The sequence below is a fragment of the Vombatus ursinus genome, unplaced genomic scaffold, assembly GCF_900497805.2.
Source record: "Vombatus ursinus unplaced genomic scaffold, bare-nosed wombat genome assembly UNPS02009205.1, whole genome shotgun sequence".
Taxonomy (NCBI): domain Eukaryota; kingdom Metazoa; phylum Chordata; class Mammalia; order Diprotodontia; family Vombatidae; genus Vombatus; species Vombatus ursinus.
The window spans coordinates 15,253,509-15,280,232 of record NW_020948983.1 but is presented as its reverse complement, the minus strand read 5'-3'; the positions used below and the strand labels follow the sequence as shown (position 1 = coordinate 15,280,232).

The 26,724-nt window shown below is 39.3% G+C and overlaps 2 protein-coding genes across 2 annotated transcripts in view; one reads left to right on the top strand and one right to left on the bottom strand.

The window, feature by feature from the left end:
• SORCS3 (sortilin related VPS10 domain containing receptor 3) overlaps positions 1-26,724 on the top strand; it is a 682,653-nt gene that overhangs the window by 536,348 nt on the left and 119,581 nt on the right. The window contains exon 8 of the mRNA XM_027851811.1: positions 17,803-17,892. Within this exon, the coding sequence (XP_027707612.1) occupies positions 17,803-17,892 (90 nt within the window). The remainder of the gene's footprint in view (positions 1-17,802; positions 17,893-26,724) is intronic.
• LOC114035585 (AP-3 complex subunit sigma-1-like) lies at positions 23,570-24,398 on the bottom strand. The gene is made up of 2 exons (XM_027851812.1): positions 24,326-24,398; positions 23,570-23,877 (listed from the first exon to the last, which is right to left on the bottom strand). The coding sequence occupies exons 1-2, from the start codon at positions 24,396-24,398 to the stop codon at positions 23,570-23,572; spliced, it is 381 nt and encodes a 126-aa protein (XP_027707613.1).

Here is a 26,724-nt window from a genome sequence, read left to right as displayed (position 1 = left end):
CTGATTGCAGCTTTGCCTAGGGGCAATTAAGTTGTACTTTTAAGGGCTCCTCCTAGTCTGCAGAAATCATCTCTTCTTCTGCAGACTTCTGACTAGTTGTCAACAAATTTTCTCTCCTTCCTCCCTCCTTTATACTAAGAGAATAAAGTCTAAAGCGGATCAGTCCTGAAATGGGGCTATTTGTACAGGTTCACAGATGAGAACAATCACCTCTTTGTCAGACACTTGTTTACATTTGGAGACCTACAGACTGGCAAAGCAAAGCTGATGTTTCCAGGAAATTTCCAGGTGGCTGCAGAGGTGGTCAGATGTTTTCCAGTGGGTTAGTTAAAGTGACTGCATAAAGCCTTCATCACTATTCCTTTCCACAATCCAGTGGGCTGCTTCATATATGTTTCAAATCCACTTTAGATCAGGAACTTTGTGCATCACTAACCAAAGGAGGGCTTAAATTAGCATTCTTCCACTGTCTGTAAGAATAGAGGCCAGAACTCCTGTCCCTTGGATTCATTTAGAAGTGCTGCTCAGGTAATTGCGTCCTGCGATCCAAATGACTGATGATGTACAGTGATGCTATCTGGTCAGACCTTGTTCCTGCCTAGGGCTCTCCTCCTCTCAAGACCCTCCCCAACCCCACAGCTTCTGCTCTCCTTCTTTGTTATACAGCTTCCTGAACATATTTCAGAGAGTCCTGGAATGTCTGTGGGCTCATTCCCTGAATCAAGGGAATTTACAAGTCATGACCAGGCTAAGCATGCCCATCCACCTGCCATGTTCCAGCAAGTCCTTGAAACTACCTGGAAAAAGACAATATCCACAGTGATTTGCTTTTCTGGGCCTTCTGTTATTAGAGATAATCATGCTGTTGCAAAAGGGGAGGTTCTGATAAGACAGAATGTCCCAGCTTTGTGCTGATAACTAGAAAATTAAGTTTCTTTGTTACTATATTGGTTTGCATATGACTGCTATTTTTAGTGTTTCAGGAGATCTACAAATGCCCCCCCACCTTAAATCCAGTGACTTAGCTAGTGGGATAAACAAAATTTCCTCATTTGTTGAGAGAGCTTGTAGAAATCTCTGATCATGGGAAGCCAGAATGAATGCTTTCCTAGACTTAATCAAAGGCAGTGTGATCAGTTACTCAACAAGAATTTATTTAGTTAGTGTTTACTGTATATGTAGTATGGAGATGGACGCAGAGTACTCTCCTACCTTCAAGGAGTTCACAGTGTGGTTGGTTGGTAAGATTATGGACATCAAAGATTGACTGAAGCTCTACAGTATTTAATGCTGGCTGTGAGTGCTGCAGGTGTTCAGAGGAAAGGGAGATAAGTGAAGGCTTCATAGTGGAACAATAAGACTTGAGCCGGATCTTAAAGAAATGAGAAGTTATCCTGAAAAGTGACAACTGTGAATAAAAGAGAAGGAAGGAATTGTCTTGAGAGGCTGGTCCTCAGCACCAGCTAGTGAAAGGGAGGATGCCATGGGTAGTAGGAGGTAAATAGGTTGTTGAAATTGAGATCCCATAAAATTGTAGGACTATGAGCTTAGGATGTATTTCTTGGATTTACATATAGGAAAAGAGAGACCCAGAGAAGGGGATGTGACTTGTCCAGAGTCACACAGATAATAAGTAACATTGCTCAAATTTGAACCCACTTCTACTGACTATAAATACAACACTCTTGCCAATATACCATACTACAGACTATTTGACTGTAGAGAGGTGGCCTTTAGCAAGCATGGTGATAGACTGAAAGTTACTATCCCTCCACTGAAGTTCACTGATTGTGGTCATTGTCAAGTTATTTAAAATCCCCAGGCCTTACTCCCGACCTGTAAAATGAAGGGGATGAACTGGAATGTCCCCTTCATTCCTTCCAGCTCTGGAGCTATGACCATTTGAGGGTACCTTTATTCCTCTTGACAGGTGCTGGGTGGAAGTCCCAGAATCACTGAGAAGGGAAGTAAAATACATCCGGATTTTGCTTCCTGGGCCAGAGTGCCACCATGAGATTTCATGACTGCCAAAGATACCATGTTCACTTTTTTTCTTTTCCCTCTCCAAACTGAGAGTCAAAAGGTCTTAATAGAAATCAATCCATGCAATTTATTTTTAACTTCTTCCTCCTTAACTGGGATTGATTTTTACCTTTGTGATCAATGGCACTGAGAATAGTTCCGTGGGACCATACAGCTGTTAAGCACTTGGCCTGCTCTGCGCAATGGCAATAACACATTAGAACTGATTATGAAACTAATAAAATGGGGATGTTCAAAATTATGGGCCTGATTATACCCATTTTCTTGATGAAGAAGCTTATGGTATTAGAGTACCAGCTTTACTTGGTAAAGGCAGACAACTCTAGAGAGCAGTAAAGTATTCTAGAAACCCTGCTAGTCTCTTAAGAGGTAAAAAGGCCTCATGATAGCAGGTTCTGAAAGCTGATTCTGATCTATTGTGTGGACAGGAATCTCTAGTCCAGCCTTCTTCCCTCCCTCCCTTTTCTCTCTCCTTCCCTCCCACTCTCCTTTTCTCCTGATACAATTTTATCTTTACTACCCCAACTGTTATTGAATTTGGAACTGGAGGCTAAACATCTGTTGCTAAAAATTGATTGACTTTTTTCCCCTCCCTCTCCCCTGTGCTTCTTGGGCTTTTAAATTTAACCTCTATTTTATTCTTCTTGCTCTTTGTTTTCATCTAACAGAGTATGTCTGTGGCAGGGGTAAAAATTAGCCAGTAAAGGCCATCTCTCCTTGCTCCATCTCCCTTGAAGAGGGCAAGATTTTCATCCTTCTTGAAGATTTTTTTTTCCCCAAGAAAGGAAGAACTTGTAATAACATTCAGTGATAATTCCACAGAAGGCAGTTGGAATGGTATACAATACCCAAGGCTGTCTGTTCAATTCTCTGGAACCAACTTCTGTATTTTTACTACTTGTCTTTAAATTCTCGGATACTCTGAGAGATTATTTTTTTTCCAGATTGAGATAAAAGGAAGTCAGATTCTATGAAGACTATTGTGTTTATTATTTGATTGTAATATATAATCACTCCTCAGGTGTTTGGGAGTGGGGAGAGTAGTGAAGAAGGAGGATAATTCTCCTAAACACCAGAAAACATAACTATATAATTCTTGGTAGAATAAGAAATTTTGTAATTTCAGTTACAAACCCTTGTTATCGTTCAGTCATTCAGCTGTGTCCAACTCTGTGACCCTGTGGACCATAGCACGCCAATACTGTCCAGGGAGTATTCTTGGCAAAGATATTGGAGTGCTTTGTCATTTCCCCCTCTGGTGGATTAAGGCAAACAGAGGTTAGGTGACTTGCCCAGAGTCACACAGCTAGTAAGTATCTGAGGCCAGATTTGAACTCAGGTCTTCCTGACACCAGGCACTGAGCCACTTTGCTAAATTTTCTGTAAGAAGATTCCATCTACCTGATTTTGCCTATCAAATGAATGGTGCTCATTAGTCATTAAAATTGTTATGTACCTATATTGGAGGCACCACTGTATTACATATAACTGCAAAAAATGCAGAACATTCTGTAATAGGGTGACTAACAGCCCTATTTTACAGATAAGGTAAAGTGAGTCATATAAAAAAACAAACAAACTAAATTTGGGTTTAGATTCTTAAAATCTAGCCAATAGCCCACTAACATTTAGACTCCTTAAGTCTGCACAATATGACAGATGTTCTAATAAACTTTGTCTTTGGCTGAAAGAAGGCTTGGGTTGAATTCTTTTGGGCAGGATCTGTGTGTTGTGATATTGGGGTCCCAGCACCCCTAAACCTCAACATTTTGGTGGAAATGCCTAACCCCAAGTTCTTCAGCCAATTCTAGAAGGAGAAGAGAGTTTCAGTCTTTACCCCTCACCTTTGATTTCACCCTCCCTCACCTGGGAAAGGAAGGAGAGGGGAGAGACAGCAGCTACAGCATGGGCCTCCCTGGCAATGACCTTGGGCCCTAGGGCAACCTTTGCCTGGAAGCATCACCCCAGTTCAGCACATCTTGCTCAAGGTAAAGAAGCTGACCTCTGAACTTGGCTCAGGACTTCTTCAAGAATTAAACTACACCCATATGGACTCCCTAGTCAAGACAACCCAGATCAACATAACCAAGAACCAGAAACAAGACATTGCTCCCCTTCTGAGCGGGCCTGATCTAAATGAGGATCTTGGATTAGTTCCTGCTCCAGATCTTCCAGCCTCCTCAGGTCTTGTTTATCTGCTCCCTAGCAGGAGGGGTAATAGTTTAAGCCTCTCACAACATGACTTAAGTGAAGAATCAAAGAAAGCATTGACCAACCTAAAATCAAGGAAATCTTTTCTCATTATTATAGAAAAATATGAAGATGCCACTGGAGCATTCTTTGACTGGGATGCTGAAGACACAGTGTAACCCTTGATCTGCCCACTTACGGGGTTACTTTGAACAAGTCACTTTTCCTTTACAAGCATCAGTTTTCTTATCCATTGTGAAAGGAATTATGATTTTTCATATTAATCGACAGGATATATGTAATGAATATACTAAAAGATTAGATTCTCAAATTGCCTCTTCTAGTTTGAGAGTCAGACCTATAATGCAGCTTGAAATGATCAATCAAACCCTTGACTACACTCTCACAATCACTGCATTCTTGTGCCTGTGTACCTTAAATGAAGCAAATCAACGATTGTAGAACTTGTTCCTGTCACATAACTGTGGCCTGTGACCCACCAAGTAATGACCCCCAAGGACCTGAAACAATAATGTCCCCACAGGACTCCAGGACCCCTGTATTGTGGACTTGTGGGCTTGTAATCCACCTCCCCTCCTCCTTCCCCACCTGTGATTTATGTATATAATCTCTGCCTTTACCAGAGAAAGGTGGAATTCTGATCAAGAGAATTCCCAATTTGCAAATCTGTTCCTCATAATGAAATTAATTAAGTAAACTGCTACTTGATTTACTGGCAAAAAAAAAACAAAACCAAAACTAAGTTTTTATTGGTGGATAGAGGAGAACTAGAATTCAGAGTCCTAAATTTTCTGGCCTTTAGTTATTCACTGCCTAATTATATAAAGGTGGCATTCTTTCATTAAGCATTTGTATCAACTAGGGGAACACTTCTTTAGAAACATAAATTTAAAAATTAAGACATGGAAAATGTGACAGCATAAATCAGTTATAATATCGAGACTATAGGAAAGAGGTTATTAGGAACACTGATCTGTGAAATTTCACAACACCTCTATATTACATTAGTGGATTTTGGTGTTTAATTATTCCCGTCTTGTATTGTTTACCATGGTTTCTTGTGTATGTCCTGACTCCCCCACCAGATTATGAGTACTTGGTAGCAGGGACTCCTGTCTCAGACTATTCCACATTGCCCAACACAGGTCTGGGCAAGAAATAATTATAATAGACATAAGATGCACACACATCTATTAAGCACAGCACCTGTGTGAGTTAAGTAGCACCAACAGTACCATTTTTGATGTATAGAGAAAAAAACTGAGGCTCAGAATTTGGCAGTGCCGAAGTCACAAAAAGCCAGGATGCCAACTCAAGTTTTCAAATGCTAAACGGAATGCTTTTACCATTGTACTTATTGCTCTAGAGTAGGCACTCACTGAATACTTGATAAATTAATAGATAAAAACATGGCAAAAATAGAACAAGTATTAATAATGTTATAGCTTTCCTACTCACTATATAAGCAATTCATTTCAGCAAAACAATCACTTAATCCTGAAGACCTCAGTTTCCTCCTCTGTAAAATGGGGGGTGGGGTGCATGAGTTGCATTAGATGTCCCTTCCAGCTCTTAACCTATGTTTCTGTAAAACTGCGAAATTTCAAGGAATGGAGTTTCAATGCAGAAATCCTATTCAAACCTGACTCTAGGACAGAAAATCAGGGTAAATTCTGTTATATAGCCCATGTTTTCATTCTAGAAACGAGTTTTGATTTCTTGCATAGTTAGGGTTATTCACTCAAAGGATTTTTTTTTTTTTTGTATTTTGTTCTTAACTTTTTTTCTGGGAAATAATGGGTCAACTTATTGAAAAGAAGTGCAGTAATTAATAACATCTTTCCTGAGTGTATGGTATAGCTGGCAAAGTCTCTTGGGATAGGTAGAAGACAGTGGGCAGGATCAAAAATCCCAAGGGTTCTTTGTTAGTACAGTCATGAGAGTCCTAAATGAATATCTGAAGAACTTATGTTCTTGATAATTTGTTCATAGTCTCTCTTCCCTCCAGAATGTCCTCATTCAACATACCATTTTCACTTGTCAGAATGTGACCAATCCTTCCAAATCTACCCCAAATGCCACCTCTTCTATGAAGCCTTCTCAGATCTCAACAACTACTTGTGATTTTATTTGTCTTCTCTAAAACCACACATCAAGTCAAATCAAGTCAACAAGTATTTGTTAAGTACCTGCTATGTGCCAGGCACTGTGCTAAGCCCTGGCAATATAAGGAAAGGCAAACAAAGACACAAACAAAAGCAAAATGATACAAAACAAACAAAAAATCTGAAAACAGTCCCTGTTTTCAAGCAGTTCACAGTGTAATGAGGAAGACAGACAGTGTTCAAACAACTATATATAAACATGATACCTATGGGATAAATTGTAAATAGTCTCAGAGGAAAGGCACTAAGATCGAGGACTGAGAAAGCTTCTTTCAGAAGGTGGCATTTTAGCTCAGACATGAAAGAAGCCAGGGAAGCCAGGAGGTGGCAGAGATAAAGACAAGGAGCATGGGGAATACCCCATAAAAATGCCTGGAGACAGAGTGTTATGTTTGAGGCATGGCAATGAGGCCAGTGTCACTAGATTGGTACTTACACGGAGGTGTTTAAGGTATAAGAAGACTGGAAAGGTAGAATAGGAAACCAGGTTATGAAGGGCTTTAAATGCCAAATAGAGGGTTTTACGTTTGATTTTGGAGGTGATAGGAAGCCATGGAGTTTGTTGAGCAAGGGAGTGACATGATCAGACCTGTGCTTCAGGAAAATCATTTTGATAGCTGAGCAGAGGATGGTCTGGAGTGAGAAGAGATTTATGAGAGGGAGACCAACCAGCCGTAATCTATTACAATAGTCCATGTATGAGGTGATGAGGGCCTGTACAGGCAATGTGAGAAGAGAGAAGGGGATTTATGACAAAGATGTTAGAAGACAGAATCAACAGGATTTGGCAATTGATTAGATATGGGGGAATGAGAGATAGTGAGGAGTTGAGGATGACTGAGGTTGTAAATGTGGGTGACTGGAAAGATGGTGATGCCCTCAACAGTATTACGGAAATTTAGAAGAAGGGAAGATTTTAGGGAGAAGATAATAAGTTCAGTTCTGTACATGTTGAGTTTAATACAAGATATTCAATTCAAGATGTCTAGTAAATAGATGGAGATATGAGACTAGAAGTCAGGTAAGAAGTTAAGGCTAGATAAAAAGATCTGATAATTATCTGTAGAATGATGACATAATTGGAGCCATGGTAGCTGATGAGATCTCCAAAAGAAATAATATAGAGGGAGATGAGAAGAGGACCCAGGATAGAATGTTGGGAAATACCAGCAGTTAGTGGGAGTAACCTGGATGAAGATCCAGCAAAGCAGACTGAGGAGAGGTCAGAGAGGTAGGAGGAGAACCAGGAGAGAATAGTGTCACAAAAATCTAGAGAGAAGAGAATATCAAGGAGATGTCAATGTCAAGGGCTGCCTTGAGATTTAGAAGCATCACTAATCCTAGAGAACACACTAGTCACTTCATGCCTTATAGTATAGTTGTTTGTGTTCCCATCTTATTTCTCTTCCTTAAATGTAAGCTCCCCAAGGAATATTTCTTATTCATCTTTGTATTTTTTACATTACTTTGTACTGGGTCCTGCACTTATGGGTGGTGATTAGATATTTCTTAAATTGAATTTTTAAAATGACAGTACAACTAAGAAGGATGCAATGAAAGTAGTGATTGGGATCTGTCAGAAAAATGAATTTGGGACTTTCACAGATATTAATGGTTTTCTTAATTTAATCACAAACTTTAGAAAGTGTTATCTGGGAGGAAAATGGATAGGAAATCTTCAGGGATTCCTTTGTGAAGAATAGCTCCTGCTAATGCAAATTGTCTTGAATTCCCAGAAGTCCACATTTCTCTGTGCACATCTGAAGTTTCCAATGCTCTTGTTTCTTTGGGAAATCAGTGATTCTGTTTGCCCTGCCCATTCTGGGTTTTTGCAAGTGCCTTAAAACATCAATGAAATTAATTCTAGAGGTTTTGGGGAAGCAGCTGTTCAACTCAACTCTGATCACTCTTAGTCTTTTGTTTTGTATGCGTACTTCTTGTTTTGCTACCTGACGTTCTCATGATCTTCTTTGTTCTCTTGCTGCATGATCTGTGCATAGCTGCAATGCAAATGGCGTGCCATGGAGAACCAGGGCAATTGATTTAGACACATCAGTATTGCTGGCTGTACTTGGACTTTTGAAAATGTTAGGGCTGAATATGTCACAGACATGTTAACACAGTGTCTGGTACATGGAAGACACTTAATAAATTGCTATGGGCTTGACTGATAATGTATTTGTTTCAAAATTTGTAAAGTATTTTCCTATCCATGATCCCATTTGATTCCCATCATAAGTGTCCCAGGTAGGCTGATCAGAGGATGAAGTATTTAGAGCTGGACTGGGGACTAGAGGTTATCAGCTCCAATTGCCTCATTGTACAGATAAAGAAAATGACCTCTGGAGAAGTTAAGTGACCTGCCCAGAATCACAGAGCTAGTTAGTATTTGTGGCAGTCAGTATTAAAATCCAAATCTTCCTAACTCCAAATCCAGAATCCTATTGACTATATCATACTGCTTTTCTTTATTATCCCCAGTTTACAAATAAGGTAATAAACCTAAGGAAATAAAATGACTTATCCCAGGTCAGATGGCTAGTTTTTATTGTTGTTATTGTTGTTTTAAGCAGAGCTAGAAATGAAGAGATTTTTCACTTTGACGTCATGCTCTTTCAATCATACTATGCTTCTTCATGGATGCGAATGAAACAAACAAACAAACAAGCAAACACTGATTTTTGAGGTCAAAGGACCTAGGTTCAAATCCTATTTACACTGTTCACTACCTGTATGATCTTGGGTAACTCACTTAACTTTTCTAGGACTCTTTTTTTTTTTCATCTGTAAAAGAGAGAATGGGACTCAGTGACTTCTGAAGGCTCTTCTAGTTCTAAATCTGTAATACTATGATCCACTATCTGACCACTGTTTCCACCAGGCAGTTGCTAAAGTCTACAGGTGTCCTCAGGGCAGACATGAGCATGGAAAGTGATAATCTTTGCTAGACAATATGTGTATGTGTTTTTGCTCAGTGACAATTGAATCCAGTATCTCTATAACCTCTCAATCCTATAGTGAAGTAACTTAGGGGCTGAGGGGCTAGAACCAAATAAAGCATTTTATAAGCAAAATCTCTTGTACTGGACGCTCAGAGAAATATCCAGACAATACAGAGATTGTATTCTTCAAAGATGTGGACAGATAAGATTGCACATTACGTCAATGCCACATAACCTACATAACATCAAATGAACTGGTGTCCATTTACCAAATACATTTTAAATCATTCATATAGTCCAGATGGAAATATTACTGTTTGTTAAGATGTGATGCAATAGGATCTTTTTGGACACTCAGTATTGTACCTTAACCAATAAAAGAAGACAATGACCAACGTTGTCATTGGCTGTTCCAAGGGCCACCTTGGTGGCAACTTCACTGTGGTGGCAATTTACCATTGTACTTGGGGCCTGTTTGCAATTCTTGGACCACTGTGACCTGGTTTAGCTGACTAGGGAACTAGCTCATTGTTTTTTAAAAGAGAAATGAGATATAGAAGAAATTGTGTGTGGGGGGGGGAAGTAGAGGGAGGGAGAGACCTAATGCCTTATGAGTTCATTCTAAATAATATGAATAGAATTAATGAACAAAGAAATTGGAAAAATTAATTGTGTAACATAATAGCATTGCTGTTCCCTTCCATTTCAATGGAAGGGGAAAAACAATACAGAGATTGTGTGAGAAGTCACTCCTGCATACCAGCAAAAAAGGTCATTTCACTCTGCTTGGAGAAATTATTCACAATCCACTGGACACAGCCATCCACTTGGAACAGTTCCTGTAAGGCTTTAGACTATTTTTCCTATGAAAGAGACAGATCATGTGTGAAATGAGTCCATCCTCATTCCAGTTCCTCATGGACAAGTATCCACTTCAACAGCAGCCCAATATCATCCTCTCAGGAGGGGAATGTAGCCTTGAATATCTGGCCCTGAAGGCAGATATATAGCTCCCTTTGGAATGAGGTGCGAGCCAGGGATCGTCTTCCCTGGGAATCACAAAGTCAGCAAGAATGGGTTTTATTTTCCCAAAATGGAGAGACAAAGAAGCTTGAGATTGTGAGGTTGGAGAGGTGTCACTGTGGAATTCCCGGATTTAGTTTTAAACTCATCTTGACTCAAGGTATACTGAAAAGCTAGAGTTAACCCTTCAGTTTTCAAAACTTCCCTTATTATCCTAGTTGTTGATGATCTCTATGCCCCCTCAATATTCAGCATTCCATTATCCAGTATCCAATATTGCACTGTCCAATACTCAAATATTCCAAATCACTTTGTCCTTGCCTGCTTCATTTGTATGATGGTTAAGTATGTACACATTATGTCTTCTCACCAGAATACAAGCTCCTTGTGGTCAAAAATTGTTTTATTTCTGCCTTTGTGTCCCTAATGTAGAATTCAGAACTGTGCATCTATGGTAGAATATTAATGAGTGCTTGCTATGCTAGATGTAATTTATTATTTTCTCTAGGGGGTGGTTCTGGTAGGCTCAGTTTCCAAATCACAGATTGGGATGTTTACACCCTCAAATTCCATGACTCTAGGACCTTAAATTCTACTTTGGGGAAATGATTCTCCCAATCCTCTATGAACAACTCTAGGACAGAATAAGAAGCAGAGGGGGTAAAGAATGTGTCAGGTTATATTTGGAAACAGCAAGGGAGGGAACTAGTCACAAGAGACAGATATGTTTAATAGCGAATACACTTGTCCAAAGGAATCATTTTCACTGGCCGGGAGCCCAATTAAACCTGTAAAATGGAAGTCCAGAAAATCAGATTAACGAGCCAATCATTAGCAAAGGAAAAGACCCAGCTAATTCTGTGTTCAGCGTGACGGATGAGCCTAGAGCAAATAATTGGATGACATTCATCAAACATGAAATAAAAGGTGTCACTGCAAGGAAAAGTGGTAATAATCTCTGGGATTTACAATGGCAGCGAGTTTGGAAGGAAAAGTTCATCAAAATAGATTAGCAGTCTCTAAACTTTATTCCTTCCTAATGCAGTTGCCAGATATGCACAGTAATACCAAAGATGCAGTAAATGCCTTAGCATACTTTTATATTGATGGCTAATTTCAGGAGAAAAATACAGTGACACTTCTATATGAGAACCAGTGGCGTGCTAGCCAGAGCTTGGTAACAATAGAAGGTCCTTGAAATCCCTGTGCTTTCATTTTCCAGTCTCTTGTCCTCACATTCACTGAACTTAGCACCATTCCCTCATGTTTTGGGATGTTATTATTGATATTGTTTTCCCTAGAAGCCAGGAGGAGGCTCAGTGAATTTGAATGTAATGATGATGGAAGCTGACAAGGATTATTAACCATTTAGTGGCCCCTGGGACTCACGCAATTCACACTCACATGTGGAATCTCCAGAAGGAAGCTGGATTACTCCTTTTCTCATTGTTTGAGAGGCAACCCTGAGGGGATGGTTTTCTAGTACTGTTTCTCATGGTAAGAAGTACTGAGGCCTTTCTGATAGGGATATTAAACTTTCATCCCTAGAGATATTAAACTTTCCATCTTCCTGGCAGCCGCAATGGACAGGAGCCAGTTTCAGGCATAGTGTGGAAATCTGGCCTCCTTCCAGGAATAAGAGAGAGCTTTGATGGGGACCAGAGCTAGTGTTTAAATGCAATCAGCCTTTTGGCTATTGTTGTCCTGCTATTTCCCATGAATGTGACATGTTATCTTCTCCTGTGAATATTAATTTCCCTCTGAGTCAGGACAATAGACTACAGAGTGGCCATCTGCAGAGCTGGACCACGTTCCTGGGCCTCTGTAGTAACTGAAGAAGAGAGAGAGAGAGTAGGCCACCTCTCCCTTTTTCTTAAGAATTCATCTTTTCATTTGGAAAGAAGGATGACAAGTGTCTTGGGAATCTTCTGAGGACCTTATCCTAATTTAGTCCACAGCAATGGACATTTCCATTGTCTTATTTTTATATCTTATTTCATATTTTTGGTAGTTTGTAAATAACTTAGATTTCTGCCTTTGTTATCTTATCTTCACATTTTGTTGATAGTTCTGTCCCAGTATATAAATTGGGATTTCCTTGGATCAAGGCAAGTAAATAGGAAATTTAACGATTATGTCAAAGGTAGATCAATCAAAATTTCTGGAGAGTGCTAGGACTGCTATTTTATGGTCACATATACCTGTAAGAGAAATAAGTAGGAATGTTTAGTGTGGATTCAACACTTGTGGCATGAAAGGCAGTCTGGGGGACATTTCAATTCTCTGCCCTCAGAGAGTTGGTTCAGATCCATGGATAAATACATTCCCAATTCCCTCTGCATTTTTCCCCTCTGGGGTGACCCCCTAGAGAATGAGCTTTTATTTAAGTGGGGAGAGATGATGACTTAGGAAATCAGTATATTCTGTAAGTAAGAGAATTATCAGCCAGCATTTAAATAAAAACCAAGTTGACCTTGGACACAACCCTCTAGGATTATAAAGCTCAAAAAATCACAGACAGCTCCCTAGACTTGTCAAAGTCATATGAGGTCACACTATCAATCAACTAATATTTATTGAGCCATTTATTTTCCTCTTTGCCTTGGGATGGGTTTACTGGGGGAGAGAGAGATGTAAGAGATGTGGTCCTTGACCTCCCAGAGCTACTTATAGAAATGTGAAAATAGGAAGCACACATGAAAATATAATTAACAATACAAGGCCATTTTTATTAAGTGCCAATTGAAGGGTATCCCCAGAAGTGTTAGAGGAACCCAAAGGAGCAAAAGAAGCCAAGCTAATGTTGGAGTACCCCAGCATCTGTCCTCTCCTTCCTCTGAACTCCCAGAGGACATACTCTCTGTGCTACTTACTGGGCATTTAGTATATATTCAGAGCTTTAACTAGGGCAGGGCAGCAGCCAGGGATTTTATCCAGGGTGCTAATGTCCAGAGGCTGTCTCCCTGGAGAGGGCATGCTTCTCCCAGAGAATACTGGCCCCGCACCTCTTTCACTGGCCTGTCAGTTGCATCCTCAAACCCTCAAAACCTGGTTTCTGACTACTATCCCCAGGGTCCAATCATTTTTATGTCCCTATTAAAAACCTCCCTTCCTTTACAATAATCTCTGTTGGAAAGAGGATAGATACGTTGGGGAAAAGATCACCTCTATTCTCGATGAGACTTCACATTCGTTTGCACTTTCTCCTGTCCATCCCCCTCTAAATTGTTTTTACATGATGTCTCAGCTCAACAGATGAATCCTTAACTAAGCTAAGTCAAGCAGGACACTTGACTTTAGAGCTGACTCATCACTAGGGCCCGACTTAAATGTCAGGTTGCTTGACCACTGAACTACTGTTGCAAAGTGGATCAAGCAAGGTGCTCAGTCACTGGGCTCTTCATAGGTCATGATATATCTGCTGGCTGGATCAATCTGCTATACTCCTTGGACTGGCTCCTTTATGGGCAACTGCAGTCTTTACCACCTTTAGCCTCTGGTTTGACTCTGTGTTACTGCACTCTCTTCAGCTTGGAGTGTTACAGTTCTCCTTTCATCAGGATTGCTAATAGGCTCTTTCAGCAAGGACAGAGACTCTACCTAAAACTGGCAGAGACCTCTCCTCTTTGATTCCCTCAGAGCCTGGGTTCTGAAGTTTGTCACCTCCAGGCAGTAGGTAGGAGAGGGCCAGACCCTCCTATCTGACAATTCTTGGTTCAGAGCAAGTTCGTTTAGTAAAGGACTGAGCCTTTACTTATGGTGGTCAACTACTTTTCTCACTTTGTTGTTGGGCTCTTATGTGGATGAATAGCAGGGAATTCAAACTCAACAAACATTTATTAAATATCTGCCGTGCTCAGCACTGTTGATGAGACAAGATAAATATTACATATTCTCTCTTTTGAAGTGCTCAAAGCTTTTTAAGGGAGATAATAAACATCCTCAAATAAGGCCAGTACAAACTATGGCATAATAAGGGAGCATGTCTCATAAATCTTTGTATCTCCCACCATGTGGGGCACGTAGTAGAAGTTCAATAAAGATGAGCTTGATCGATGGGTCTACACCATAGATGGAATAATGATTCTCCTTTAGCACTGTTGGATATCTTCCCGTAATTGAGCAGACAATTTGATCACAAAACTGCCTTTTTATTCTTTGTAAATAATTGCTTATGCTTTCATCTGAAAATAGCAAATAGACTCATTTTGCACAGATCAGAGTAATTTAAGTTCAGAGTAATTAGTACCCTCAGAGAGTCTGCTTGGAATTGCCAGAACATATAAATAATATCATTTACAAGGATTTGCTTCTTCTAACAACAGTGTGGCCCCTCAATCAAAAGGGTAGCACACATTTCAACGACCAAAGAATGAGAGGGGGTGTGAGGAGGCTAGCATACAGATGTCCTCCCTCTGAATGTCTTGACGAAGCACTCAAAGGACCAGCAAAACCTATGCCCAAAATGAAGCCACAATCCTACACCTGGTTATTATGAGGAGCTACAACCCTTCATAACTATGAGAGGGTTTAAACGTTCAGGATAGAGGAGTAAAAAGAGTGTCTTTGCCGTTCTCGAGCTGTCACCTAGCTTCCAGGCCCCACTTTACATATGTGTAAAAGGAAGGGAGTAGATGAGATGGTTTCTAAGTTCCCTTATAGTTCTTATATCCTGTGAATTGATGTCCCAATAGCTTTGTCTTTGCATGGACCATCTCCCATATCTTTTAGAATTCCTAGTGTCTCCAAACATTTCTCAAGCATCACCTCCTATATAAGGACTTTTCTGATCTTCATAGCTGTTAATGTTTCTCCTCAGAATTACTTTGTACACCTACATTTTATTTCTTTTGTATGCATTATGTACAGTAGACTTAAGAAGATGGAAGGAGGAGGACTAGGGAACAGACTGAATTTAGGAACAAAATAGTGTAAAATTAGTGTCAAAGTACTAAAACTCAAAATGAGTTGAGGCTCGGAGGGGTCTTAAGGACAGCAACAAAATAGTTTAAAGCCATATTATGAAAAAAGGAGACTCAGTGAAGGAATAGAGCCTTGGTTTGGTATAGATGGGACAATGATAACTGGCAAGAGGGAAAGCAGAGCTGCTTAATTCTTATTTTGTTTGTTTTCACTGGAAGTGACAGAACAATTAGAGGGAGATAATACCCAAGATAAGAAACAAAACAGTCGTGAGTGCCACTTGTCCTGGTCCGGATGAACTACATCCTCTGTTACTGAAAGAATTTACAAATGTCATTACAGAGCATCGGTCAATAATATTTGAAAGACTTTGGAAAGTGAAAGAGAGATTACAAGATTGGTGAGGGACAACTGTCCCTATTTTCTAAAAGGGGAATAGAACAGAGTCTGCGAGCTATAGCTGAGTGAGATTTACTTCCATTCCTGGGAGGAGAAAATCTATAATGGATCACTAAAGAGGTGGTAGGTAAGGAAAGGAAGGTAGGTATAGGAAAGGAGGCAGTGAATACCAAGAACCAGTATGGATTCATCAAGACTGGGTCACCCTAAGGGGCAGCTAGGTGGTACAGTGCATAGAACTCTGGCCTTGGAGTCAGGAGGACCTGAGTAAAAATCCAGCCTCAGACACTTAACACTTACTAGCTGTGTGAACCTGGGCAAGTCACTTAACCCTCACTGCCTCACCAAAAAAAAAAAAAAAAAAAAAGACTGGGTCATCCTAGAGTAATCTCATGTCCTTTGTTGCATGGATTACTAAACTAGTAGATGAAAGAAATGCTCTGGATGTAGTTTACCTAGATATTAGCAAAGCATTTGATAAAGTATCTCATAGTCTTCTTGTAGAGAAGATGAGTAGCTATGGATTAGATGAGAATACAATTAGATTGATTTGAGAATTCGTTGGATGGTCAGACTTAAAGAGTTGTTAGAGGCTCAGTGTCAATGTGACAGAAGAACTCCTGGGGTGCCCTGGGGATGTGTGCTTGGAACTGTGTTATTTCACATTTTTATCAGTGATTTCGATGAGGCATACATGGCATACTTGTCAAATTTGCAGCTAATACAAAGCTAGTAAGGATAACTAACACATCAGACAAAAGAGTCATGATCAAAAAAGATCTTGACAGGCTTGAGCACTAAGCTTAATCTAACAAGATGGAATTAATAGAAATAAATGTAAAATCTTGATACAAAAAATAAACCTTATAAGTATAATATGGGGAAGGTATGGCTTGATTGCAATTTGTCTTGAAAAAGATCTGACAATTTTACTGGACTGCAAGCTCAATATGTATCAACAGTATGATGTAATAGCCAAAAAAATATCTAATTTAATCTTGGGCCATATTAAGAAAGCTAAACTTCTAGGAATAGGAAGTTCAAAGGCCCACCCTATAATGCTCTGGTCAGTTATCATTTATATTTATCTCTTCCACATCATGTGGTTAAGGGTGTGGCACCCCTCATGATCTAGAAAGTTCACTTTAAATTTTTTAGCCCTCCCCTTGTACCTGAGAAGAAGTCTGAATTATTATAGTATTAAAAGATAAAATATATTGATATTATACCATATTATAAATACATTTTATGCATTTCTGAGTTTCTAAACCTTTCTCTGTTATCTACTGGCTTTTGCACGTCATCTGTGTCTTTCACAAAACTCCCCCAAAATTCTCATTAAATTTTTTATGCTGACCTGTGTGATATGTTGAAACTGCAGTGGGGAAAGTCGCGATGTGGAAGGAGTAACTGTAAAACATTAGTTTCACTTCTGGTTGCTACAGGTTCAAAAAAAAAAACACATTGATAAGCTAGAGGGTGTTTAAAGTGATCAACTAGAATGGCTGAGGGATATGGGCCAGTGTAAGGAATTGGGCTTGTTTAGCCCCAAGAAGACAGGACTATTAGAGAAGAAGAAGGAAGATGACAGCTGTCTTCAGATATCTGAAGAGAAGTCATGTGTAGGAGGAACTAGATTTGTTCTCATCACAGAACAAATCTGTCGATCCAAGAACAATGAGTAGAAGTTCCAAAGGTGCAAATTTAATCTTGACCTCAGGAGAACCTTACTAAGAATTAGAACTGTCCCAAAGCGGAATGGGCCATGTGGCCAGTTTCCTCTGCTTGGAGGTCTTCAAGCAGAGACTGGATAACGACTTGTTCGATTGTATTATTATCCTGGAGATTCATTGTATTCATGGTTTAGATGAGATGATTCCTTCCCATTTTCAAATTCTGTGATTCTGGGTATATTTTATCTATACTTGCAGATGAATATGCTGTTTCCCCCAATAGAATGTAAGTTCTCTGAGGGCAGGGATCATTTCATTTTTATTTTTGTATTCCCTCACACCTAGCATAGTGCCCAGGAAGCAGTCAGCACTTAATAAATGTTGAATACTTGATTAAATGTCTTGTCTTGTTTTCTCCTCTAGGTGACTTCGAGTGGAAGAGCCAGCTACTATGTGTCCTACAGAAGAGAACCCTTTGCCCAGATCAAGCTGCCCAAGTATTCCCTGCCAAAGGTGAGTTTCTTTTTTCTCTCAAAAAACAAAACAAAACAAAACAGCTTCTATGAGGCCGTCTTTTTAAGCTGTTGGAAATTTTGTCCCATGGTGATAATCTGAGGCAGAATTTATTTTGGTTGCCTGATTTTCTCTGTTTAGGCCCTTTGTTTTCACATGTTAAAATCCACATGCAGTCTGAGGGCTTTAATTTTCCTTGATGGCCCCTAGGTGACACAAATACCAACTGGTTAGATTTTCCTGGGGAGGTAGCTCATCTTTGTGAGAAGTATACAATCTTTGAAGTCATCACTCAAGGTCCCTACTTCAACATTGAATATAAACATTATGGAATTTGCTTAACCTTTCTAGGCCTCAATTCTCTAACATGAAGATGGGATATTCTGGGGATGGAGGTATTAGATTGTCTCTGCGAAATTGCTCTGAGCTCTTGAAAGGAAAGTCATTGGATTTAAATTTAAAAATCTTTTAACAATCAGTTCTCATACATTCAAGTCTGTGGCTAATCTACAACCTCTTTCCCAACCCATTCTGAGTCCTACACAGCCAGAGTTGATGTTTAGCTAGGAATGTCGCATAATCAGGCAAAAAACTAAGAGTACATATGTTTAAGTTTGTGGAGATGGGCTTCAGTTTCTCTGGCTGGATTTCAAAGCTATTGTAAGTGTGTTTTGGATTATCCTTGCCTTTGTCAGTGTGGACAATTGAAATTTAACTGCCTTGCCAATACTGGAATACTAATGTTCTAGCATGTTTTTGCCCTTTTTTGGGGGTATAATTGTAGCTTTTGTCTGTCTCTCCATTCAGAGTTACAGAACTGTAGAGTTGGAAGGGATCTCAGTGGATCCCTAGTCCAATCCGCACTACAACACGCCCAACAACTGGTTATCCAGCCTCTGCTTGTAGCACTCCAATGAGGGGAACCTTTACCTTCCCGAGGCATCCCATTCCACTTTGAGACAGATTTACTTCTCAGGTAGTTTTGTTTACCACAAGCCGAAACGTACCTTTTTGAAACTACCATTCGTTACTACCAGTTCAGTTCTCTTAGGCCAAGTGGAATGAGTCTAAACCTTTTTCCAGGTGAAAGCCTTTCAAGTATTTGCAGATAAAAATGACATCTGCTATGTCTTTTCTTTGAGGCTAATCATACCTAGGTCTTTAACCTCATATGACACTGACTAAAAGTCCCTTACCATTGTGGTTGCCTCCCTCTGTACACTCTCAGTTTATCCATACCTTGTAGCACCTACAATTAAACATAATATTCTAGATATGTTCTGACCAGGGTAGATTACAGAGAGAGTAACTTTCTTGCAGCCGTGTCTCTCTTAATGCAAGCCCATGTTTGTGTTAGCTTTCATGGCTACCATATTCCACTATTGACTCATATTGAATGTGCAGCCCACCGATCTTTCTCCAGACAGAGTGTTATCTAATCATGCCTTCTCCATGTTGTTTGTATGAAGTAAAATTTTTGAACTGAAGTATAAGACTACTTGTATTTCCATTAAATTTTTATCTCATTAGATTCAGCCCAGTCTTCCAGCCTATTTAAATCTTTTTGGAACTGGTTGTTGTTCGATTGTTCATCTGTGTCCAACTCTTTGTGACCCCATGGACCATAGCATATCAGCCCCTTTTGTCCTCCGCTATCTCTTGAAGTCTGTCCAAGTTCATGTTCATTGTTTCCATGACACTATCTATTCATTTCCTCCTCTGCTGTCCCCTTTTCCTTTTGCTTTCAATCTTTCCCAACATCAGGGTCTTTTTTCCAATGAGTGCCATCTTCTTATTGTGTGACCAAAATATTAAAGTTTCAGCTTCAGTATTTGACCTGCCAGTGAATAAACTGAGTTAATTTCTTTAAGTATCGACTGATTTGATCTCCTTGCTGTCCAAGTCCCTCTCAAAAGACTTCTCCAGCACCACAATTCGAAAGTATTGATTCTGCAGTGCTCAGCTTTCCTTCCAGTCCAACTCTCAACCATACATTGCTACTGGAAAAACTATAGGCTCTGATTATATGGACTTTTGTCGTCAAGGTGACATCTCTGTTTTTCAGTATGCTGCCTAGATTTGCCATAGCTTTCCTTCCTTGGACTGTCATATTTTCTATTAGATGTCCCTTCCAACTTTATGTTATCTTCAGTTTGATACACATACCATCTATGCTTTTGTCCCAGCCATTGATAAAATGTTAATCATCAGAAGGCCGAATAGAGACCTCTGGGGCATGCCGCTAGAGAATTCCTGCCAGATTGATACTAGGCGCTCTTGGAGTCTGGTCATTTGACTAGTTTTGAATCATTTAATTCTGTTCTCATCTAGTCCACATCTCTCCCAGTTTTACACAAGAATAGCATAATGTCATTTATCCAATGTTTTGCAGAAATCAAGGCCAACTATACAAGTTTAGTAATCCTGTCAAAAATGGAAACCACATTAGTCTAGCATGACCTATTCTTGATGAAGCCATGATGACTCTTTGTGTTCACTGCTTCCTTTTCCAGATGTTCATTTAACATACTTAAACTAATAATTTCCCAATAAACATAGCAGCTAGGAAGAGACAGATCTTAGAGTAAAGCATAGTGTTATGGAAAGGGCACTTGACCAAGTATTTAGAATCTTGGTTTCTAATCCCAGCTTACTGTGTGACTTTGGGCAAATCACTTAACCTTTCTCTTCCAAAATTAGGAGTTGAACTAGATGAATTCTAATGTGCCTTCCATCTCTAATGGTCTATGGCTCTGTGATTCTGTAACATAATAATGAGCACAAACTGCATTTAATCTCATCACCTATGGAATATTAAAGCCTGAGGTAGTCTCTGGACATACCTGAAACCAACCTAGGGTTGGTTGGGGATGTGAGTCACAAATTGGAAAGTGAGAATCAGGTAGCAGATGGAGACCCTTACTAGAGTTGAGCATCCTGGGTTCCTGCCTCTGCCAGTGACATTTAGGACCTTAGGCAAGTTATTCCTCCCATCTCAGCTTTGATAGCTTCATTTGTAGAATGAGAGAGCTGAACTAAATGATTTTCAAGATTCTTTGAAACTCTAAAATTTTATAATTTTATTAATCAGGGGAAAAAAATTCAGTAAGATCCTAGATTTATGGTTGAAAAGAACCTAATGGACTATTGAGTCTAACTCCTTTATTTTAGAAATGAGGAAATTGGGACACAGAGAGGTTGAGTGACCTGTCCAAAATCATACAGCTAGTGTCTGAGGCAGGATTTGAACTCAGGTCTTCCTGATTCCAAGTCTAGTGTGTTATCTACTTATTGCAAAAGCCAAAAATGTCCTTTATAAGAGAAATAAGGAGAAAAAAAGAGTGGTTCTTCAACAGAACATGAGGGTCTCCATATATTTTCCTGGGCCTACTATGTTTCTCTAAACTAAAACATTATGCTAATATGATATCTGTGGCGCGGGGGGGGGGATTTGAAATTTGATTTTAATCTTATTTGTTTCCTTTTAATGGAGAACAAATTCATTCCTTACCTGGACCTAAGCTCTGGGTTGAGGTGAGGGGAAGGGTAGGGGAGAGAATTGATCACAACGTTGGGGCAGTCCATTAAGGACCAGCAACCCTGTGGGAATTTATTCTCTAGGCGCACTGTCTGCTAGGCCCATTTTCAGAGCTACATCAAAAGCTGCCTCTCATTAACATGACGGCTGCTGGGAAAATCACTGTCTGCTTATTGATCCCCTTTATTAGCCTGTGTTATCACAGGTGATCATCACCAGGACAGGTAGCTGTCTGACTGGTGCATTCTGTTGCTTAGAAAGGGATGTGGCTTTGCATACAGTTGTCATTATAAGGCCCTGATGTGATCTTTATTTTTTTAATAATAGAAAGACAACACAATATAAAAGCATCAGTGTTTGACTACACTTATAGTACTTTTCCATATGCCTAAAGCATGGTAAATTTAATTATTGGGACAGAGAAAAGACAGTGGACTAAGGGTCTAGAGGCCTGGCTTTTAGACTTGACTTTGCTATAAATTCACAATATGGCCTTGGGCAGGTCACCTCACACACCTGGGCCTCATTTTCCTTCTGGATGAACTGAGAACATTGAATCAGTTGGTGCCTAAGGTCCCTTCTAGCTTTAATTTGCTTTGATTCCATGATTCTGTGATCTCAACTGAATCTGCCTTCTGGGGGTGGGGGTGGTGCTTGAGCTTTGGGGTGTCTTTGTACTGACTTGAAATGAACATCACAACACTAGCTAAAAACTGCTAGTACCCTGGAGGGAAGCATCAGTAATGGGCTGAACTCAATGCAGAATGCAAGCAGATACCAGCCCAGGGCCCTGTTTGCTCATTCTACCCCACAATGGCCAAACAAACCATATGCCTGAGGGAAGAACAGGAAACCTATCCAAGTAAAGATCATATCCAGGAAAGCAACAACAATAACTTGAATCAATACATCACCTTTCTTTCAAGTAGTTCAAATAAAGCTCATGTCTCAGCTTGGCCTTGAGCATGGCCTAGGTCTCAGCATGACCTGAGGCCTTCATCAGATTTTCCTGTATTCTCCTGTGTCTTCAAGGCAATTGGTTTATTGAATAAAAAGTGAAAAACAAAATTCTTCCCTGGGAGTTTTTATTTTATTTTTTCCAGTTAATTTAGAGGGTTTTTTTTTCCTAAAAAAGAAAGGATGCTTTTATGCAACATAGATGTAGTTTTTAAATAATCGTGACAAATGACAGGAAGAGTTAAAGAATGCTACAGTCACAGAATTCCATGAAATATACAAAATGCCCCGATATTTTGGGTTTTACATAATAATGGAATACTTTAAATATATTTTCAAAATGCTATTGTAACCAAGATGATATACTTTATGAGGTCATAGGAATGTAATTTAGAAGGAAAAAAAAGTCACACAGGAACTACCTATTTCCTTAAAAATCACTGAGCGAGACAAAAGTAATATTCATCTTAAAAAACTGATTTTATGCTGCGGTGTTTAAAAAGTTACAGAGACATAGTTTCTGGGTAATTTAATCATTTTATTAATAATGCCAGAAGATATACTAATAAAAGGAGGTCAGTGGCCCTCTTGAATGCCAAAGACACCTCATGGTTGTGGGCTCACAGTTTATATGCTCTTGGAAGGGTAGGGTGGCAATCACTCTGATTGGTTAATAATTAATGAGAAAATGAATATTACAGTGACAGGCTGGGCTATATTCCAATGAGGTTCTTGAGACAATGTGTCTTGGATCACCCAAATCTTGGTCAAAGAGACTTATCATTTCCATATCACCTGTCTGAAAAAGGGAGGATCCACATTTTCCCAGACCTGTCTGAGCAAACACAATGAGCACCATTAGCCTACATTTAGAATTTCTTTTACTGTCTTTGATTAGATCTCAGCTATCCTGGCTGGGTAAGTCTTTAAGAAAGATTTCTCAACCTGGTTAATTTCTGGATAAGGAAATAGAAAAGGGAAAAAAAACTTGGTTCTAATTCAATAATTAGTTATTACTGTGAGAGAAATAATAATTCCTCTCATTGCACAATTCTATACAATATCTTTTCTTAAATTAACCCAACAGTAAAAGTAAAGACTCCCTCTTTTTTTTTTTGTAAACAATTGCATGGTAAAACTAGATCACTTTTCCCCTCCTGGATTTTACTTGGGAGTAGCCTTTTATTTAAAAGAGGGCAGATTTGGCACTTTTATGCTAATCTCACCAATGTTATTATTTCTTGTGATGTCAGGAAGATTCATATTGCTTACAATGGATACTGCACACTCTGGAGCTCCTGCTAAGCCAGACTCAGATTTCTCCAGTTTATCTTGCATGTCAATTTGAGTAGCAATTTCATTCATGTTGGTCTCCAAAACCATTACCCTCATCACCATTTCTGCCATAATATTGTGGACCTTATGTACATGGAAGATTAAATCCAGTTCACAGGTATTTTCAAAACACTTGTCTAGAGTTTCCATGAGTACTAAAATGCCAAGTTCACTTTCTGAAGAATCCACAAAGAAGACAAAATAGAATGTGGCATAATGTCTTTCAATCAGTTTATTGTCAGAGCTACCTATTATCAAGCCTCCTTCTAGGAAATTACACATATTTTCATCTCATTTAGACACCAAATGAGAAGTTTCCCTGATGATTTGTTGCTGTGTATCTTTGCTATGCTAGGTGGCACAGTGGATAGAATGCTGGGCCTAGAGTCACGAAGACTCCTTTTCCTGAATTCAAATCTGGCTTCAGACACTTGCTAGCCGTGTGATCCTGGGCAAGTCACTTCACCCTATTTGCCTCAGTTTCCTCATGTGTAAAAATGAGCTGGAGAAGAAAATGGCAAACCACTTCAGTATTTTTGCCAAGAAAACCCCAAATAGGGTCATGAAGAGTCAAACATGATTGTAAATGAATAAAATCTTTACTAGAGAGTTGGTAAAACCTGGAGAGCTGGAGTTTCCTTTGGTTGTTGAAGATGAAGATCATAGCCTTGATCATGGCGGAGTCCAAGGCAGGGGGAGGGCTTAGGAGGAGAAAGGGTGTGGCCAGGTTGGTGCTGGCGAGGCTAGCTACTGGAACCAGCACAGCCCTCTTCTTCTGCTTGGGTGGGCTCCAGGAGAGGGAGGGGAGGGACTCTGGGAATTTTTAAATCATACAAGCAAGCAGTAGAAATCCTATCTATTATCAGTTGCTTTTATTTTTGTTTTTAAACAAAGCAAAGAGCCAGGACATTGGGGAATTATTTTTTTCTTTTTTAAAGAAATATAGCTTAATTCAAAACTTAGTTTGTCTCCTCAGCTGGTCAAGTATCATCAAAGCCCTCTCAAACATTTCAAACTGGATATCTTATAGACATCTCAAGCTCAGCATATGCAGGACAGAACTGAAGGTGAAGAATGAGACATATTTTTCGAATATGGTCAATGTAAGAATTTGTTTTGCCTGATTATAGATATTTGTTAAGATTGTCTTCCTTTCCTTTTCTTCCTTCCTCCCTTCCTCCTTTTCTTCCTTCCTTTCCTCCCTCCATCTATCCCTTCCTTCTTTCTTTTTCTTTCTTTATTCCTCTGTTTTAAATAAGGAAAGATAGGAAGGACAGAAAAATATTCTTGTTAATTGAAAATAATAAAAGAAAAAAGATGTCAATATAATTTTGTCTACATACATCAACTTTCTTAAACATAGATATAAGATAAGGAAACTTGAAGGTTGGGGATTCCATTTATAGAAATAAGAAAGTTTAGAAGAGCAGAAAAGGGTTGAGTTCTGGTGAAAAGATCATAATCCATCCATGGCTACCCATGCTTTGCTACTCATTCTTTCCCATTAAAAATGAAAAATGTTTGAGAAGTGGGACCTTACCTACTGACCATTATCTTGAGATACAGATTATGCTTCAACAGTAAGGGTGATCTGGGTGTTAAGACACTGCGGGGAAAGAGATTGTGGAATTTGCCTGCCTAGCTTCTGTGGATGCCTGGGTCAAGTTAGGTTATAACTTCCTTGAGGAGTGCAGCCTCTGATGACCATCTGTAGAAGGTGAACTAGAGAGAGTGTGAAAGGGGATGATACAGTTGCACTGGTGATAAGGCCAGGATTGGCTAAGGGGGTAAAAGTAGAATGTTACCTCTCTCTGATCAGCTGATCACCTATCCCTTTCAAACAAGTCTCTACTTACCTAGGGTTGATTTCATAGTCCTCACTTTGGAGACCAATGGGAAAAAATTGGGCTAAATCTTATTTAAGAAAAATAAATGTAAAAGCTTATGCTTGATTCCAAAAATTTGATTTCACAAATGTAAGATGGGGAGACATGTTTATGCAGAAGGTCTTAGTGGATTTCAAGGTTAATATAAACCAGGGTTATGATGTTGAAGCCGAAATTGCTCTTGTGATTTCAGGCTGCATTAAGAAAGGGATCACTTCCAAGAATAAGTCCCATTTCCCTCTGCTCTTATTAGATCCAGTAGGAGAATGTATTCAAAACTGTATTCAGTTCTGGGTGCTATAGTTTAGGCAAGATGTTGATAAGCTGATGGGATTCCAGAAGAGGGCAAATAGGCATCTGTGTGGCAAAGTGGAGAGAGTACCAGAACAGGAATCAGGAAGACCTGAGTTTGAATTCTGCCTCTAACACTTACTAGCTGTTTGACTCTGGGTAAGTCACTTAATCTCTCTCAGTGTATTTATAGAATTGTCGTAAGGCTCAAATGAAGTAATACTTGTAAAGTGCTTTGTAACATAAAGCACTCCATAAATATTAGCTATTAGTATGTTAACTATTTTTTACTGAGAATATGTGAATGGGTTAAAGGAATTGGAGATATTCAATCTCCATTTGTAGAAGTGAAGATTTTGAGGAGACATGACAGATATCTTCAAGTATCTGAAGAATTGTCCTTTGGAGAAGGGAATCAATTCAATTCTGTTCAATCCTGGAAAGCAAAGCTAAGAGTCTCAGGTTGAAGTGTCAAAGACATGCTTTTGGTTTAATGTGAAGAAAAATCCTTCCTAACAGGTAGATCTTTCTAGATGAGTAATTGACTACTCTTCTGGAGGTAATGGGTTCTCCCTTATTAGCAGTCTTCAAGCCAAGACTGGATAACCACTGAATAATCACATATATGGTTTTAAAAGGGATTTAAAGAGACTCTTGTTTATGGATGGATGGGACTGATGGCTATTGAGATTCTTTCCAGTTATATAATTTGTGATTCTGTTATCCTATGTGTAGCATGCTATGTGGGACATAGAGGGTATTTTGTAGTCCAAAATATAAATGGTTAGGAAGTACAGCAAGGTGAATTGATGAAAACAGTATAGC

Bases quoted from the DNA above. Each gene is read 5' to 3' on its own strand.
- LOC114035585 (XM_027851812.1), bottom strand. From the start codon at position 24,398: ATGATCAAGGCTATGATCTTCATCTTCAACAACCAAAGGAAACTCCAG. The intron at 23,878-24,325 runs GTAAAGATTTTA...TTGGCATTTTAG, and splicing joins CAGGTTTTACCAACTCTCTA to TACTCATGGAAACTCTAGAC.